General features: G+C 42.0%; 1 protein-coding gene across 2 annotated transcripts in view; it reads right to left on the reverse strand.

Moving 5' to 3' along the window:
- ITPR3 (inositol 1,4,5-trisphosphate receptor type 3) overlaps positions 1-18,990 on the reverse strand; it is a 465,627-nt gene that overhangs the window by 268,648 nt on the left and 177,989 nt on the right. For both annotated transcript variants that reach the window (XM_089673590.1, XM_089673591.1), the window contains exon 20: positions 14,584-14,722. In XM_089673590.1, coding sequence (XP_089529716.1) covers positions 14,584-14,722 — 139 coding nt within the window. The remainder of the gene's footprint in view (positions 1-14,583; positions 14,723-18,990) is intronic.

Consider the following 18,990-nt stretch of genomic DNA (forward strand, 5'->3'; position numbering starts at 1 on the left):
AAAGGCGTGTATCATAAACTATATTATCAATCTTTTAAAGGGCCAATGTATTAAGGAAAAACTCTAACCTAACACATAGGCAAATAATCCAAAAATCTGCAAGGAAACAATTGAGATCGATCTCAATGTTTAACCCTTGTTGTCTAAGAGTATCTAGGTTATATTTTCAAAAAGTTTCCTTTTCAGAAACTTCTTTTAACAAATCCATCCCTCTGCAATATTGGTCAATTTTATCAATACCCCAAAAGGTCAGCAATTCTGGATTACAACCATGATATAAATTAAAATGTTTAGATACACTATGTTTATCAAATCCTTTCTTAATGTTATTTATTTGTTCTCTAATTCTTGTTTTTAAAGTTCTAACTGTTCTTCCAACATACTGTAAATGACAAGGACATTCCAACATATACACCACATGTGTGGATTCACAAGATATCAATGATTTAATTTTATATTCTCGATTGGTTGAAGAAGACCTAAACATTTTTATTTTTCTATTTCTCTTTTTAGAGGTGTTTTTTACATGCTTTACATTTGTTACAATAATGAAATCCCTCCAGACCGGAAAACAAGCTCATGCGTTTAGGTGGATCAATAATGTTATGAATGATTCTTGTTCTTAAAGATTTGTTTTTTCTATATATAAAGCTTGGTTTACTTGAAATAATATTCCTCAACACTTTATCCCTCATTAATATAGGCCAATGTTTCTTAATAATTTTTTCTATATTTTTGTACTGAGCATTGAAATCAGTAATAAAGCCAACTCTTAGATTCTTACTCTCCCCTTTCTTCCTTTGTAATAAGCCATCTCTGTTCTTAGATTCTACAGCATCTCTTTCTTTGTTTAAAAAGGTTTCATCATATCCTTTCTCTATATATCTTTTTATCAGCAAATCGGTTTGTGACAAAAAAATCAGTATCTAAATTACAGTTTCTTTTAATACAAGTAAATTGACTCCTAGGTGTGCTATAAAGCCAATTTGGATGATGACAACTAGATACTGGTATATAACTATTTCTGTCCACTTCCTTAAAGTATGTTTTAGTATAAATTTGACCTCGGCATTTGAATAAGGACAGATCCAAAAAATCTATTTGATCAAAGTTACTTGTCATGGTCAATTTTAAACCATATTTATTAATATTCATTGATTTTGAAGAGATTTAGTTCTTCTTTAGTGCCTTTCCATACTATTATAGTATTATCAATGTATAGTTTATAAAATACCATCTCTGGCCACTTATTATAGATGAAAAGTGGCCAGAGATGGTATTATATAAACGATACATTGATGATATTGGAATGTCCTTGTCATTTACAGTATGTTGGAAGAACAGTTAGAACTTTAAAAACAAGAATTGGAGAACATATAAATAACATTAAGAAAGGATTTTATAAGTTTTTCCTTAATACATTGGCCCTTTAAAAGATTGATAATAAAGTTTATGATACATGCCTTTGTGTATAGGAGTGCATAATATGAATTACATTTTCACTAGCTCATTTATAAATGTGTGACGTTAGAGTTTTTCTTTAAATATGCTGGCCCCTTTAAAAAGATCATAATAGTGTATGGTACAGTCTTTGTTTTTTGTTGTAGATACTACGATTCCCAAATACGAAGATACTTTAAAATTTTTAACAATTTGAATTTATGTTTTTGTATTAATATTTTTTAAGTATTGATCCGACAATTTGTTCCCGCACTGGTATAAATTGCTGTGTTGTGGATGTAGTGACGTTCATCCTTCAGCTCCATGAAGACGTTGGATGATGAAACGCGTAGGTGGAGCTTCGGACTAACATCACTATGTTCTGTAAGAGGCTGTCATCTCTGCTTTCTGTGATTTTAAACGAAATGTGTTTGTTGGTAGTGTTGGCTGTGACACTGTTCATGGATTATGATGAGTTTTTACAAATAAACGTGTCATACAGTATCACACGATCATTTGTTTTGTTTTTCTTTTCTTTTCTGAGCCTATGTATGAAGTTCTTGGAATTCGGTCTGGAAGTTTTCGCTGCTGAGTTTACAGATCTGCAGGGTATTGCTCCCAGAGAGGATAAATAAGTGTCTGGATATCTGAGTCTCCCTGATTTGAAATATACCACAACAACAAGTTGAGAGAGGAATAATTTGAAAAGCTGCTCTCTAGAGATGAGCGAATCGAACTTGGCGAAGTGGAATTCGTTTCGAAGATTAGGAAAAATTCGGATGCGCGAATCGAAATTTTCCAAAAATGGCGGCGACATGTGTGGCGACGGAGCGGGGATCTCTGGGAAGGTGCGCAGACAAGGCGCGCTGACCCATAATGCATTCATTCATGACATGTGATCGCATTAGCCAATCAGCAGCCAGCCAGCCAGCACTGTGTAATGGCCGAGGTATAAATTGCGGCCATCTTAGAATTCTCCATTAGCCTCCGGTCATTCAAGAGAGACAGACCTCTCTGTATTAGGGACAGAGTTAGGGCCAAAGAGACTTTAGGGCCACAGAATCATTACTTAGGGACACAGAATTGTTACTCAGGGACACAGAATTGTTACTCAGGGACACAGAATTGTTACTCAGGGACAGACACAGAATTGTTACTGAGGGACACAGAATTGTTACTGAGGGACACAGAATTGTTACTGAGGGACACAGAACTGTTACTCAGGGACACAGAATTGTTACTCAGGGACACAGAATTGTTACTGAGGGACACAGAATTGTTACTCAGGGACAGACACAGAATTGTTACTGAGGGACACAGAATTGTTACTGAGGGACACAGAACTGTTACTCAGGGACACAGAATTGTTACTCAGGGACACAGAACTGTTACTCAGGGACACAGAATTGTTACTCAGGGACAGACACAGAATTGTTACTGAGGGACACAGAATTGTTACTGAGGGACACAGAATTGTTACTCAGAGACACAGAACTGTTACTCAGGGACACAGAATTGTTACTCAGGGACACAGAACTGTTACTCAGGGACACAGAATTGTTACTCAGGGACAGACACAGAATTGTTACTGAGGGATACAGAATTGTTACTGAGGGACACAGAATTGTTACTGAGGGACACAGAATTGTTACTCAGGGACAGACACGGAATTGTTACTGAGGGACACAGAATTGTCACTGAGGGACACAGAATTGTTACTCAGGGACACAGAATTGTTACTCAGGGACACAGAACTGTTACTCAGGGACACAGAATTGTTACTCAGGGACACAGAACTGTTACTCAGGGACACAGAATTGTTACTCAGGGACAGACACAGAATTGTTACTGAGGGACACAGAATTGTTACTGAGGGACACAGAATTGTTACTCAGGGACAGACACAGAATTGTTACTGAGGGACACAGAATTGTTACTCAGGGACACAGAATTGTTACTCAGGGACACAGAATCATTACTGAGGGACACAGAATTGTTACTCAGGGACACAGAATTGTTACTCAGGGACACAGAATCGTTACTGAGGGACACAGAATTGTTACTGAGGGACACAGAATTGTTACTCAGGGACACAAAATTGTTACTCAGGGACACAGAACTGTTACTCAGGGACACAGAATTGTTACTCAGGGACACAGAACTGTTACTCAGGGACACAGAATTGTTACTCAGGGACAGACACAGAATTGTTACTGAGGGACACAGAATTGTTACTGAGGGACACTGAATTGTTACTCAGGGACAGACACAGAATTGTTACTGAGGGACACAGAATTGTTACTGAGGGACACAGAATTGTTACACAGGGACACAGAATTGTTACTGAGGGACACAGAATTGTTACTGAGGGACACAGAATTGTTACTCAGGGACAGACACAGAATTGTTACTGAGGGACACAGAATTGTTACTGAGGGACACAGAATTGTTACTCAGGGACACAGAATTGTTACTCAGGGACACAGAATTGTTACTCAGGGACACAGAATCGTTACTGAGGGACACAGAATTGTTACTCAGGGACACAGAATTGTTACTCAGGGACACAGAATCGTTACTCAGGGACACAGAATTGTTATTCAGGGACACAGAATCGTTACTCAGGGACACAGAATCGTTGAATTGAAGAGTATGTCAGACAACACGCAGAGGAGTGGCAGAGGAGGCAATGTTTCAGGAGCGAGCAGACGTGGCAGCAGAGGAAGGGGTCGAGGCAGCACTAGTCGCAGCCAGAGGCCAGTGCTCCTGGTGTCATCCAGCGGTCGTGTCTCCACCGACAACCCTGCCGTCATCGATTGGTTGGCTCGGTCGTCTTCCTCTTCCCAGGTCACCTCTGACACCTACAGCCAATGGTCGGTGGGTACGTCAGACACAACCGTTAGTTGGCATGGCCCGGGAGCAAGCCCACTGAAATCACGTGTCCTCTACCTGCCCCTGTCCTTTGGTGTTCCCTCACCAAGCGAAGTATCGCATGCTGTGGGCTCAGCCCCACTGTACAGTGAGGAAGAGCTAACAGAGGGCGGTCAGGAACGGGGGGAGACATCCGCCTCTTCAGCAGCCAGGCGAAGAAGTACTGGCGAGGAGAGTGGCTCGGTAGCCGGTCTAGAGACAGGTCTGTCTCCTGACCCACACGCAGCCGAGGGGGCTAGTAGTGAGGCGGAGACCCTAATTAATGATGATGAGGCTGATCGCACTTGGCAGCCTCGTCGTCATCAGGCTATTGCTTCCGCATCATCAGGAGAAGAGGGTGCCAGCTTGCCAGCGAGCAAAACAGTCGGTGGGTTGCCCAGGAGGCAGCAGGGTCGCAGCAGTGTCAGTGGAGGCAAACGGCCACGGAGTAGAGCACCAGCTCCACTGCAGCCTACCACCACGGCCAGTAGTGGTGCCGGTGTGCACGGAGGAAGTAGCAGTCAGCCAGTGAGGAGTAGCGGGGGCAAAGTTTCCTACTCGGCGGTGTGGCAATTTTTCGTCAAGCCGCCTGAGGAAGTAAACGTAGCCGTATGTTGACTATGTGGCCAGAAAGTCAAGCGTGGCCAGGGGGCCCATGTCTCCATCGCCACACTCTGCCATGTGCCACTTTCAGGTCTCCTCACACTGCTGGTGGGTTCCATTTTGTCATAGGGTGCTGGCAGATTACGGGCCTCCCATTGCTGCTGCCAGGCCCGTAATCTGCCATGGGCCCCTGTACCGCCTCCTCATGCTGCTGCCAGGTCCAGAGTGTGTCATGGGTCCCTGTACGGCCTCCCATTGCTGCTGTCTCCATCGCCACACTCTGCCATGTGCCACTTTCAGGTCTCCTCACACTGCTGGTGGGTTCCATTTTGTCATAGGGTGCTGGCAGATTACGGGCCTCCCATTGCTGCTGCCAGGCCCGTAATCTGCCATGGGCCCCCGTACCGCCTCCTCATGCTGCTGCCAGGTCCAGAGTGTCTCATGGGTCCCTGTACGGCCTCCCATTGCTGCTGTCTCCATCGCCACACTCTGCCATGTGCCACTTTCAGGTCTCCTCACACTGCTGGTGGGTTCCATTTTGTCATAGGGTGCTGGCAGATTATGGGCCTCCCATTGCTGCTGCCAGGCCCGTAATCTGCCATGGGCCCCCGTACCGACTCCTCATGCTGCTGCCAGGCCCGTAATCTGCCATGGGCCCCTGTACCGCCTCCTCATGCTGCTGCCAGGTCCAGAGTGTGTCATGGGTCCCTGTACGGCCTCCCATTGCTGCTGTCTCCATCGCCACACTCTGCCATGTGCCACTTTCAGGTCTCCTCACACTGCTGGTGGGTTCCATTTTGTCATAGGGTGCTGTATGGCCTCCCATTGCTGCTGCCTCCACCGCCACACTGTGGCTCCACACTCTGGTTTTGGCCCCGTGACTGCCCAAATGAGTGAAGTGTGCGGTGATTCTAAGATCGACGGCACTCATCTGCATGTCATACTGACTGACAGTATTATTTCTCTTCCCCAGCAGACTCCAAGGGCATTTAAATTAAAGGTACAGTGTTCTGCACTAATATAAAGGCTCTCTGAAGCCTAGAAACACCCTTTTTATAAGTTAAATTCGCAGCGAATATATTCGACTCGAATCAAATTTATTCCTCGAATTCGCCGAATCAGCCGAATCGAATTTTTGAATACTTCGCTCATCTCTACTGGTCTCCACTGAGTCTACCTGCAAGGTATTGCTCCCTGAGCAAACAAGTGCAATTGCTGGTTTATAATTTAACTGGCAATTTGCTCCGGTGAGTTTATTCATTTCTGTTGGTGGTGGATTTGCACAAATCTGTTCCTATGGTGATGGACATTTTTCACTGTTGATGGAAAGAGAAAATTCTTAGAGAAATTTTTTTTGGTCATTTAATTTTTATTGTTTTATTTATCACTGTTTGATTTGGACATTTCATTTGATAGCGCTACCTTTTTTTGTTTTATAATTGCCACCTTTATTTAAGGGAAAGGTTTAGCAGCTTATGTTAATTGAATACATGTGAACACTTTTGGCACTATTTTCATTCATATTTTTATCTCTCTGATGGATTTATTTTATTTTTGAAGCCTTAAAATGTCCTTTTTCACTTGCATGGACAGCTCCTTTGAATGCATGATGTAGGTTCACAGCAATATTCCAAATGCAAATACCACACTTAGAATCAACTCCAAACCTTTTACCTCCTTAATTGATGAAGAAATAACGAAGGAGTAGCCCCCACCTTTCCATGAAACAGCTTTTGATTCAATTGTCCAATTACTTTTGGTCCCTTGAAAAAGGGGGGATGGCTACTCTTAAGAGCTTTAATTCCTAAACCCTTCCTCCAATTTGGATGTAAAGTTGCAAGAAAAAGTATGTGAACCCCTTGGGATTATGTGGAGTTTTGCATGAATTGGGCATAAAATGTGCTCTGAACGTCATCTAAGTCACAACAATAGAAGAACACAGTCTGCTGAACGTAATACTACACAAACATTAGATGTTGCCATGGTTTAATTGCATATAACATGTAAACATTCACAGTGCAGGGAGGAAAAAGTATGTGAGGCCCTACCTTAATGACTTCTCCCAGAGCTAATTGGAGCCAGGAGTGAGCCAACCTAGACTCCAATCAGTGTGATGATATTGGATGTGTTGCTGACAGCTGTCCTGCCCTTAAAGACACACACCTCTTTTGGGTTTACTGGTTTCAAGAAGCACTGTCTGATGTGAACCATGCCTCGCAGAAAAGATTTTTGGAAGTTGATCACCCAACTGAAAGCCTGAAGCATCTGAACTGTTCTGTAGAAGTTTGCAGATACCTGGAAAGTCATCCACATAACTTGGATCTAGATAACCAGGATGTCCTTAAAAAGGCAAAAAGAGGAAGGGGCGCATGCACGGCCGACTCCTGGATGGACGCGCTTTAGACACCGCTCCGTCCACCCGCCAGAGCGATTGCCCCGAAGGGATATAGACACCATAGTGCGACTCAGTAGAGGTGTGCAACCCTCTCCAGCGATGCCACGCAGACGGAAAACCCCTGGACAGCCAGGGAAATTGACTCAATTCTTCCCTGCTGTTACAGCAGGGATCCAAGATGGCGCCGGCAGCAGCGCTGAGTGGAACAGCAGCCATGAGAGGGACCACACAGCCCAGCAAGCAGACGCCAGGCTGCGATACTCGCTGTACCCTGGGGACGCTGGTGAGTCATCTCCCCCTCTGTCCCCCACCACAAACAGCCCAGCCAAGTTCAGACCACGTCTAGATCCAGACCATACACCTGTCTACCAGGCCCTCAGCCATCCATCACAGCACCTCAACACTGACCTACCAGTGATAGAAACGTTCCCTGCCAAGGACCAGCCAGTTACCAAGATAAGCATGAAAAACATGTTATTATCGCTCAGACAAACCCTGCATAGCGATTTAACATCGTCACTAGCCCAGATTACTACCGTGGTTCAGCAACAAGAACATAGATTACACCATATTGATCCAGAATGGGAGAAATAATTATAGCGCATAACGACCTGATTGACGCACACGCAGACCATACATCTGATATTGAACAAATAAATTTGAAACTAGCTGATCTAGAAGATCGATCACGGCGCAATAACATCAAGTTTAGAGGTATCCCTGAAAACATCACCAATGAGGCAGTACTACCCTATATACAGCAATATATAAAACATCTCATTCCATCTCTCTCAGATTTAGAGCTTGCCATTGACCGAGCCCACCGACTACCTAAACCCTCATTTCTGTCAGCTTCTATCCCAAGAGATGTTCTGGCTCATATCCACTTCTACCACATAAAAGAAAAAATTATGTCGGCAGCCAGAAACCCTCCTTCACTCCCGCCATCACACGCAAATATCCGGTTATTCACAGATCTGTCAAAGGCTATGCTCCTTAACCGTAAAAAGATGATTACTATTACCAAAGCCTTTACGAAACCATGGAATAGGCTATCAATGGGGCTTCCCCACAAAACTTACCGTGAAACAACATGGTAGAGTCTACACAATCAAAAACCTCGAAGCGGGCCTGGATTTACTTAAAACATGGAATATACTACCTGTGGACATGCAACAATCCACCCCTACCAATCTCCAAAATATGGAAGCAGAATTACTCTAACACACCGTCTATATACCATCAATACTTCATCTCTGATACTATATCCCGCTCTGTTAATCTCTGGCGATCAGCCCTGTACAGAAAATATTCTCGTTACAAGATACTGTTTGGCATGACCTCCTTTACGGTCAAAGCCTGTTCAACCCCCCCAGTTCTGAAGTAGCACGTCAAGCTACTCTGGTTACTTGCAAGTCTTTTTTATCCCTTTTTACCTACCTCTCCCTCTGCTCCCCCGGCACCACCAATTGACCTCTTTTAGCATATGTTCCTCTGAAACCAACGAAATATCATGGAATACTCATCCTGAACCACCAATCGAGCAAGACTACACCGCAAAATCGATGGAACTCTCCCTCTCACAGCAACATCCACCCAACCTCGTTTTTTTCAAACAACAACTCACCTATTCTGTTAACCATTCAACAGATCCACATTATGATTAATATTACATCTCTTAATGTTAGTGGCTTAAACTCTCCCTTCAAAAGATCGATGCTTCAAAAGGAAACTCAAACGTTTCAAGCCGACCTACTTTTCCTGCAGGAAACACACTTCGCAACAAGCAAGACCCCCAAACTACAACTGAATCGATTCTCCCACATCTATATGGCCACTAACTCCAAGAAAAAAAATGGCGTCATTACAGCTATAAAGGACTCTATTCAGTTCCGATACATATCAGAAATAGCTGACCCCCAAGGCCGCCATCATATTCTAATTTGCCAAGTAAACAACATCCCCTACACTCTAGTAAATGTCTATGGACCCAACAACAACCAGATGCAATTCTAATACAAACTCTACACCATCATCCCTGCTCAAAAACAAGGTAGGCTCCTCATTGGCGGAGACTTTAACGTCATCGGCAACCCTCTTCTAGACTCGTCCTCCAACAAAAGATCTCCTACACAAAATTCCAACCGCTTTCTGCACAACCATGACCTCTATGACATCTGGAGATGCCAACACAGCAATGAGAGAGACTACACCTACTATTCCCCTTCTCACCTATCCTATTCCAGAATCAATTTTTTCATCACGGACAAATGGACACTACAACACGTAATATCGTCCAAAATTGGTACCATAACCTGGTCAGACCATGCTCCAATCAACATAACCCTAGACGACAATCAAAGCTCTGCAATCCCTCCCATCTGGAAACTGAATTCTACAATTTTGAAGAACCCAGAGAACCAGAAACACCTGTTAGAAGCTCATAATCTATTCTTAGAATTTAATGCTACACCTGACATTTCTATAACCACAATGTGGCCCGCTTACAAAGCTTACATGAGAGGTATCCTCATACAACTAAAATCCCGTATCAATATGCAAAGATCCCAATAAATTGACCAATTTCTAACCTCCATAAAACTAAATGAAGAAATCAACAAAAAAAAAAACAAATCCCTCCACATCTGCATCCCTGACCTCAGACAGAAACAAACTTCGAACTATCTTACTCCACAAATATGACCTCAACCTTAAAAAAATAAAATCACAATTCTACTCACTAGGTAATAAAGCAAACTCACTTTTAACGAAAATAATTAAACAAAGACGGCTCAAATCGAAAATCTCTACAATTCAACACCCAACCACACGCACTTTGCTCACAAACCCGCAAGACATAGCCAACGCTTTCACCACTTATTACCAAAAACGATATAATATTAAAGATGACCTGAGCACAACCCAACTGACAACCGCATCCATACAAAACTTCCTAGATACCACCAATCTTCCTCGACTCACACCATCTCAACTCACATCTATATCCATCCCGATCTCTCCCACAGAAGTAGAAAAAACTATAAAAACCTTACCTCTTAATAAATCTCCAGGAAACGACGGCTTCACGAACGAATTCTACAAAATATTTGCACCCAATCTCACACTGCATTTACCTGTTCTATTCAACCATGCTGCCTCTACAGGTGAATTTTCTAACAAAATGCTACAATCAATAATCACAACTATCCCAAAACCGGGTAAGGATGCCCAATCTGTTCAGAACTACAGACCAATCTCATTACTGAACACAGACATAAAACTATACACCAAAATAATTGCCCAAAGATTGCTCCCTCACCTCCCTACACTAATCCACCCAGACCAAGTGGGATTTATCCCCGGTCGACAAGCACCAGATGCAACCAGAAGAATTATATCCCTCCTATACAAACTTGAATCCACTAGACAACCCTCCTTACTCTTATCTCTAGACGCTGAGAAAGCATTTGACCGAATACATTGGCAAGTCATGAAACTCACAATTCAAAAACTTGGAATTAGAGATTGGATGTTATCAGCAATCCTCTCCCTCTATTCCAACCCTTCAGCCAAAGTATTAACTAACGGCACACTCTCACAACACTTCCATATATCTAACAGCACTAGACAGGGCTGCCCCCTATCCTCCATAATCTTTACCTTACTCATCGAACCCTTAGCCTCTAAACTTAGAGATGACCCAACATTCACGGGAATTACTCACTTTAAAAAAGAACACAAAATTAGTCTTTTCGCAGACGATATCATTCTAATGATTACCAACCCCTATAAATCGCTCCTATCGATATGTACACATCTCCATAAATACTTAGAAGTTTCATATTATAAACTCAACGATCCCAAATCCTCTATCTTAAATCTCTATACACCCGCTAAGATCCAGAATATGCTGATCAAACATTTCCCTTTCTCCTTGGAACACCACAGCATCCCTTACTTGGGGATCAAACTCACCACTACAACTGACCAACTATATGCTGCCAACCATAAACTGCTACTTGAATCCATCCCACAAGAACCTAAAAACCTACGCACATCAACCCTCTCGACAACTTTAAAAATGTGCATATTACCAAAAATACTTTATATATTTCGCACACTCCCCATCCCTGTTCCCAATACCCTTTTCTCCAAACTCCAAACACTATTTACCAAATTCATCTGGAACTCAAAAAAACCCAGATGTACCACAAATCTCCTAATTCATCCATTTTGTAGAGAAGGAGCAGGCCTCCCGCATTTAAAATCATACTACAATGCCATGTTTCTAGACCAGCTCTTTTTCTGGTGGTACCCTACCAATGGGAAAATATGGACCACCATGGAAACTCTCCCATTTCCTGCGCACGCACTCGATAAAATGTTGTTCCTACCACAAACATTTCAATCCCAACATCTACCCAAACATCCTTGTATACAAGCCTCCCTACACGCCTGGTATGATCCCTTAACTTCCAACCAGACAGATATAGATACTACACTAATTCCTACCCCAATTTCCACTTTACACTTCATTACTCCCTCTCTAAATCTACTACAATGGGAGAATCGAGGCATATCTCATATTCAAGACATATATACAAACCACAAATTAAACTCCTTCTCAACTCTCCAGGAGAAATACCATCTCCCTGACAATGAAACCTTCACCTACATGCGAATAGCTCACTCCCTACAAAAAATAGACATCCCACATGAACTGACAATTCCTACCACTGCACACTATTTTTCATAAAACACAACATCCAAAGAAAGGAATTCGACCTTCTACACACTTATAACCAAAGCACAGTTTACCCTCCAAACTAGCTCCCTAACCAATTGGGAGAAAATGCTCCTTCACCCTACACGACCACACACTTGGGAAAGAACATTTACCATCACTCACAAAGACTCTAAATGTAGTTCCCATTGGGAAACATACATGAAAATCCTACACCAGTGGTACCTAACACCTGTTAAACTCTCCTTATATTACTCTCAACACTCACCTGCATGTTGGAGACAATGCGGAGAAACAGGATCAACTCTCCAAATACTCTGGACATGTAAATCCCTCAAATCATACTGGAACAAAGTCTTCCAACTGATCTCATCAGTCACTGGACTCCCAGTGTCGCCAAACCCTGCTCTCGCACTCCTACACATAGGAATTGACCAATTCCCTACAGAATCGCGCACCATCATAATTCATACATTAGCAGCTGCTAAAATCAACATTACTAAATTGTGGAGATCCACCAAAACTCCCTCTTTCTCAGCTCTCATATCTGACCTTCACTTCCAATGTGATATGGAAAAGAGAACAGCCTTCCATATTTCCTCTTATCACAAATTCAAAGTCCAATGGTCTCATTGGTTACAAAACCCTAATTGTTCCATAAACTCATAAAATGATAAATATATAATCATACCACACTAAGACCTACGCATTTGACTGGTGCCCCCCCCCCCCATCCCTTATCCACTATATACCTCACGTCTACCCAAATACGGTTTACATCAAACCGAGTATACCTCTCAGGTAATTGAAATTTAAGTCTTCACTGTCCCCAGCCAATTGGTGGGGACCTATGTTATGTTATGCATACCTAATGCTACAACTTACTGTGAACCTTTTCAACATACCTTATTTTGTTTGTTAAAAAATCTTTCCATAAAAAATGTTTGAATATTAAAAAAAAAAAAAAGGCAAAAAGAGGAGCAAGGACCTTTATCAATACTTGAGGAACAGAAGATAGGCGAAATAGCAGTGCCGCAAACTGGAAGAAAATATTTTCTATAGCAAAGCGTAGAAAGTGCTGATGAAGTGGATGCATTGGAATATGTATGTAGGCATATTAGATGTCTATGGATGCCAGGTATTCCCTTTGTTTCTAAGAGACAATAACTGTCTTTGCATATTCTATGTGAAATTTTGGAATTCGAAGGCATTTGTTTAGGAATTTTTGGTCTAGGATAGGACAAATACCCCCATACCCCCATTGGGTTTTGGTACCATGAACAAAGTTGAATAAAATCCTGTAAATCTGTCCTCTAGAGGTACTGGCACAACTATTCTTTGGGACCAGAGATGGTTCAGGGCATTCTACAAATCTGACTGTCCTTAGGAAGATTCTGGCTGATATGAGAGAAGAAAGCAACGTGACAGTAACATGTGGTCCCCTTTGACACCGCTGATTGAACCCACAGGTCTGGAACATCTGTGACCCATAGATAAGAAAACTGTAACAGATGCCCCCCCCCCCCCACACACACACACACACACACAAACACTCTTAAAAGTGAAAGCCCTCCTTCATTGGGAACTGGACTTTGTGGGAAAAATTGCTAGGCTAAGCTATATTAAGATATATCAATATGTGAGAGTGTCAAAGGATTAGAAATCAGAAGTGGTGTGGTTCTAAATCGAATATTTTATTTAAAAAGATTTATTGAAACCAGCCAACACCTTCATGTTATTCTCCTTTGAGACATACACTTTGATATACTTCCTTCATGTGAGGAGCTTGAATCTGTGTAATTCAACTTCATGTACAAAATCCCTATGCAGAACATTTACTTGCAAACATTTAAAAAGCAGCAGTTTCACTTTAAGATGTATTAAAACCAGCCATTCTCCCATGCTCGAGACCCTTACCAAGTACATGTTTACAATTATTTTGATGCAGGTGGCTGTTTTAGAAGATAGTGGAAAAATTCCAAGCTTCTGGTGAAAAATGGTGATCCAAACACTCTGCATGTTGATGCTAGCATTCTAGTGGATAGTATTACTGGAATTAGTGCATGTTCACAAACAAATGATCTGTGCATGTATTTAAAGATTTGCATCCACATAGAGGGGTTGAGCTACTGAAGACAAATAGACTGTGCACTTTGGAAGTTTAGTTAGATTCATTTTCCTCAGAGTTTAGTAAATGTGCTAAAGCTCTGCTTATTTACATCATTCAATCATGAGAAAATGTTTTTTTTTATTTTCCTTGCATTTGATTGGGTATTCTTTGCAAATCGAAGCATTATCACATTTACATTTACTAAGAAAAAAGAATGCAACTGCACTTGCAAAGTGCACAGTCTATTTGTCTTTAGTAAACCAACTTCACAGTCGACACTAAAGTCACCAACAAAACACACAGTTCAGATGAATATGAAGAGCAAACATCCATAATTTCTGCATACATTACTTAAAATTACATTACAATTTAGGTTTCTACCTCAAATGTAAGCTTGTTTTTTTCCTCATTGGCAAATGGCATTGATTCGCTGACAACTGCATTCAGATAGTCTTCCACAAATTCCATTGTGTTTGTAAACTTATTTTTCTTATCATCTCTGGAATCACTGGAGTCATAACTATATTAAAAACAAATTAACACAATCAGTTGGTTGAGCATAAACTGAACAATACATCTGCATAATTATGGTGTACATAATTATCTAGGATTTACCATCACATCAAAGGGGGGTTTAAACAGAGAACTCACAATCAGACTCTAAGTACAGCCTATATGGTAAAACTCTGGGACAGTGCAGCCAATACCACTCTTTAATGGCACACCTAGATCACAATGTAATAGGACACAGGCCATTTCCAATGTTCAGACTTAACCACACATATATTTTTAAGGAGAAATTTTAATATCACTTTAAAGTTATCTATCTCCCTACTCCAAATCTATCAAAGACATCAGATCCCACTATGTTACTGAAGGAATTAGCCTTTCAGCATTACTATACCGCCATTTTGTCTCTTAGCTTAAGCTCTGCCATTTTAAGATAAGTATCTATTTTAAAACTTAGTCAATACTTAAAGATGAATTTGTGTTTTTAAGACTGTTCTTTACTTTCGATAAGAGTATAAGGTTCCTCTTTTCCCTTCAGATGTAACTTCCTTTTTTCTTCTAGCTAGCACAAGACTGAAAGTCTGCGGTTGGATATATCCTGTCGCAAGATTATTAATAGCTATAGCCAATGTTAAAATAGGGAAATTGTCTGCTTTCTATACTGAACAAAAGTTCATGCTTGACGCACTTAGTAATAATTTACATGAATGCCAAATGATTGGGCATGACTGACGTATGTAATATTCTGATTGGTTTACGCATATCTGACAATTGATTGGTTCTTCTATTTTCATGTATTGTTTTAAGTTTCATATATAAGTTTAAACACGGAAGAATAAATTCAGTTCCTTCTGAGATACCACCTTGTGTCTGTGTGCATTTCCTGTGTCTCAGAGGGGGCTCCAGGCCTGAGGACAGACACTGATCAAAGCCAGGGACTGACGGGGGTCAGTGGCTCGAAAGGAATGAGAGCCAATTCCTTTCAATTGGGGGCTCGTGTCCGGGATGAGATAATCACCCTTCGGTAAGTAAGATTTTTTGTCATTCTGCCAAAATAGCCTGTCTTGCCGTAAGGCTCTGATTGAAATTTCATGCCCTATGGTAGCACTGGACCTCGCGTCATAAGACGCCAGTGGCCAGGCGCAGAGTGCTGTGGGGAGCACAAGGTCTTTTTGGAAAAAGACCAGAAGCAGTTTTGGGAACTGCAAAGTCTCTTATGAGAAGAGACTGAAAAGTGTTTCTTTGAAGAAGAAACCAGAAAAAGTCCGGAGTTGATCAGTTCTGTCCTGCAACTCTTTTCTTCCTATCGCATAGAAGTATAAGATAATTTGTTTGTGTGACACAAGTGCCCAGGTGGTAAGTGTATGGGCCAGCGGTTACTGAAGGTATTGTCAATTTCAGTGTAAGACGCCCCACCCCTTCAGCTAAACCTTATTGGTTGATGACTTGGAGAAGGTGATAGCATAGTGACACTAAGTTGGGTGCCTATGTAAATGTCTTGTTCAAATTGTGTTGTAGGCTTATTGTTAGAAAAAGTGGGAGTTAGTCAGAGTCAGGATATTATTAGAAGTATTGTATATCCAGGTTATAATATCCCCTTTTGGTCAACCACTAGAGAAAGACCCAATAAATATCTTAAGTCCAGACATTTTTATAAAGTAAATTGTCATTTGGAAGTTGACCCCTGTTTTTTGGGACAGCCTATAGGACAGATTTGTAACACAGACCTTTGTAAGTGTAAAAAATGGGAAGTGGTCGAAGTAAGGATAAACTCCCCCCCCCCAAATGTTGGTGAGATATGCAAAGATTATGTAGCCCGTATCTGTGGGACAGATTACTATCTAGTTAACCCCTGGGTGGATAAATTAGCAGACTGGAGTGAATTCATGGGAAGTGTTGACCCGTTCCCCCGTGATGGGAGTAATGATACTTTTCATATGGATATGATTAGGGGTCTCTGTCTGGGGGATAAACAGGCTTTTCCATGGTATGAGGGAGATCCTGCGTGGGATCAGAAATATATGGCCAGAGGAGGACAAAATTGGTTAGAATTTGCCCCTCTCTGGTTTCATAGACAAACTGGGAAACAAAATAAAGCCAAAGCTAGAAATGTAGATGCCACTAAAAGACTTGCATTAGAGTCAGAAATAGACAGACCCACACACCCTCTCATGCCATTCCCTCCCCCATATGTCCCACCTGTCCCACAGCCCACAAAATGTTATCCATCTCTTACTGAAGAAGATATTGATTTTTTAGCCAGACATTATGAAGTCCAGCACCCCACTGCACCTCCAGCACCAACACTTCCACAGACCCCTCAAAATACCTAGTGCTGTTCACATTTCTACCACACAGCCTAGTACAGTTCAAACTCCCGTGCACTCCCAGGGTGTGGTTCAAAGTCCTACCACACAGGGAGCAACAGGGGGAATAGCTGTTTCTTCAACTACTGAAGCAGATGACTCACTTGTTGATGAATCCGCTAGTTCAGGCTCTCTGCTGTTCAGAGCAGCTAATAGTCTAGGTATAGTGGACATGCTAAGTCCATCACACACACGCCATAATACCCAATATGGTATTGATTCCAATACACAACAGATGCCCTTCATGACAATAGGAGACAATCTATTAAAGAAACCCATTGAGATAGAAGACATAAATAGGATTGTCAAACATTGTCCAAGACCCACTGTTTCTTCAACGGCTACTGTGAGCTATTTGAAGAAAGCATGTAAAGGTAGAAATTACACACAAGAGGATATGCGTCTTATCCTCGATGGAATATTGGGACAAACTTCCCCTTGGAATTGGGGTAATGTTGGGACCATATCCATCTTAGAAGCAGGCGACATTACTGCCACAAATTATAAATTAAACACAGAAGATGGTAGGGACAATATCTGGAGAGAGGTCTCAGAAGAAATGGAACGAGCTTTCCAATCTAGATCCTCCCTCCCTACCGCAGTAGCCTGCAAGCAAAAGTCAGGAGAAACTGTGTTAGATTTTTGGAAAAGATTTAATGAGACATGGACACAAGAGGCAGGACTGACATTGCAAGACACCATGCATAGTCTACTGATTCAGACTTTCCTGTCCAATCTAAAACCCAGTGTCATGTTAACTGTAAAACAGATGATTTCTGAATGGCCCACTTGTACCAGAGAACAATTTCAATTGAAATTGACTGAGAAAGATGCTGCCGGATGTCTAGAGATACCCAAGGCGGTGGCCACTCATTTTCAGGAAGATCCCTTTCCCCACACAAACCCGCCGTACAAGAGAAGGGGTGGTTTCAATAACCGAGGCAGAGGCCGGTTTAGGGGAAGAGGGAGGAATAATAGGGGACGGGACACGGGTTGTTTCAACTGTGGGGCTGAGGATCATTGGAGAAATCAATGTCCATATGAAACACAGGACCACGCCCAGCATAGCCCCTCCCCAGGCCAACCACAAAGGGACCTCCCACAGCAGAATGTGAGGTTTCCTATCTCTTGGCAGACACAATCACAAAATAAATGAAGGTGCCCAGAAGGTGGTATCCCAGCATTCCCGCTTGTCTCTCATTCTTATAAGGAACAACCCCTTGTATCCTTACATATACAGGGCAAATTAATCCCATTTTTGTTGGACTCCGGGGCAACTCGTTCAAGTCTGAGTGAGGATTATTATAAGGGAGAGGTAATGAATGCTGAACCTTCCATGGGAATAAATGGGATATACTGACCAAGACTTATAAAACACCGCCTCTTCCAATTTTTGACCCCATACAGGGAATCACTCTGCTAGATCACTCATTCAGAATCATACCCAATTGTCCAGTTAATTTGTTAGGGAGAGACCTCCTGGGAGAGTTGAACATCAACTTGAAATCCACAAAGAGAGGTGGTATTGTGGCTCACTCTGCCAAAATGCCAATCATCCCTGCCATGACAATGATTACTAAAGAAGACCCCTCATTTCCTGCTGGAACAATTAATGACAAAGTTTGGGCAAAAAGTGCCTTGGATGTGGGATCCATTTCCTGCACTCCATATAAGGCCACACTGAAGCCATGGGCTCAACCTGTGTTTCACATACAATACCCTTTGTCAAAAGAAAAGGAGGAAGGAATAGCGCCCATGGTGGAACACTTTCTCAAGGAAGGAGTCCTTGAAGAGGTGATTTCACCATACAACAGCCCAATAAATCCAGTTAAGAAGCCGGACAGCTCTTACAGATTTGTGCAGGACCTGAGGGCCATTAATGATCTTGTGATGCCCATTGCCCCAATAGTGC

The sequence above is a fragment of the Staurois parvus genome, unplaced genomic scaffold, assembly GCF_062004578.1.
Source record: "Staurois parvus isolate SC_StPar_1 unplaced genomic scaffold, SC_StPar_1.0 ptg000142l, whole genome shotgun sequence".
NCBI lineage: Eukaryota > Metazoa > Chordata > Amphibia > Anura > Ranidae > Staurois > Staurois parvus.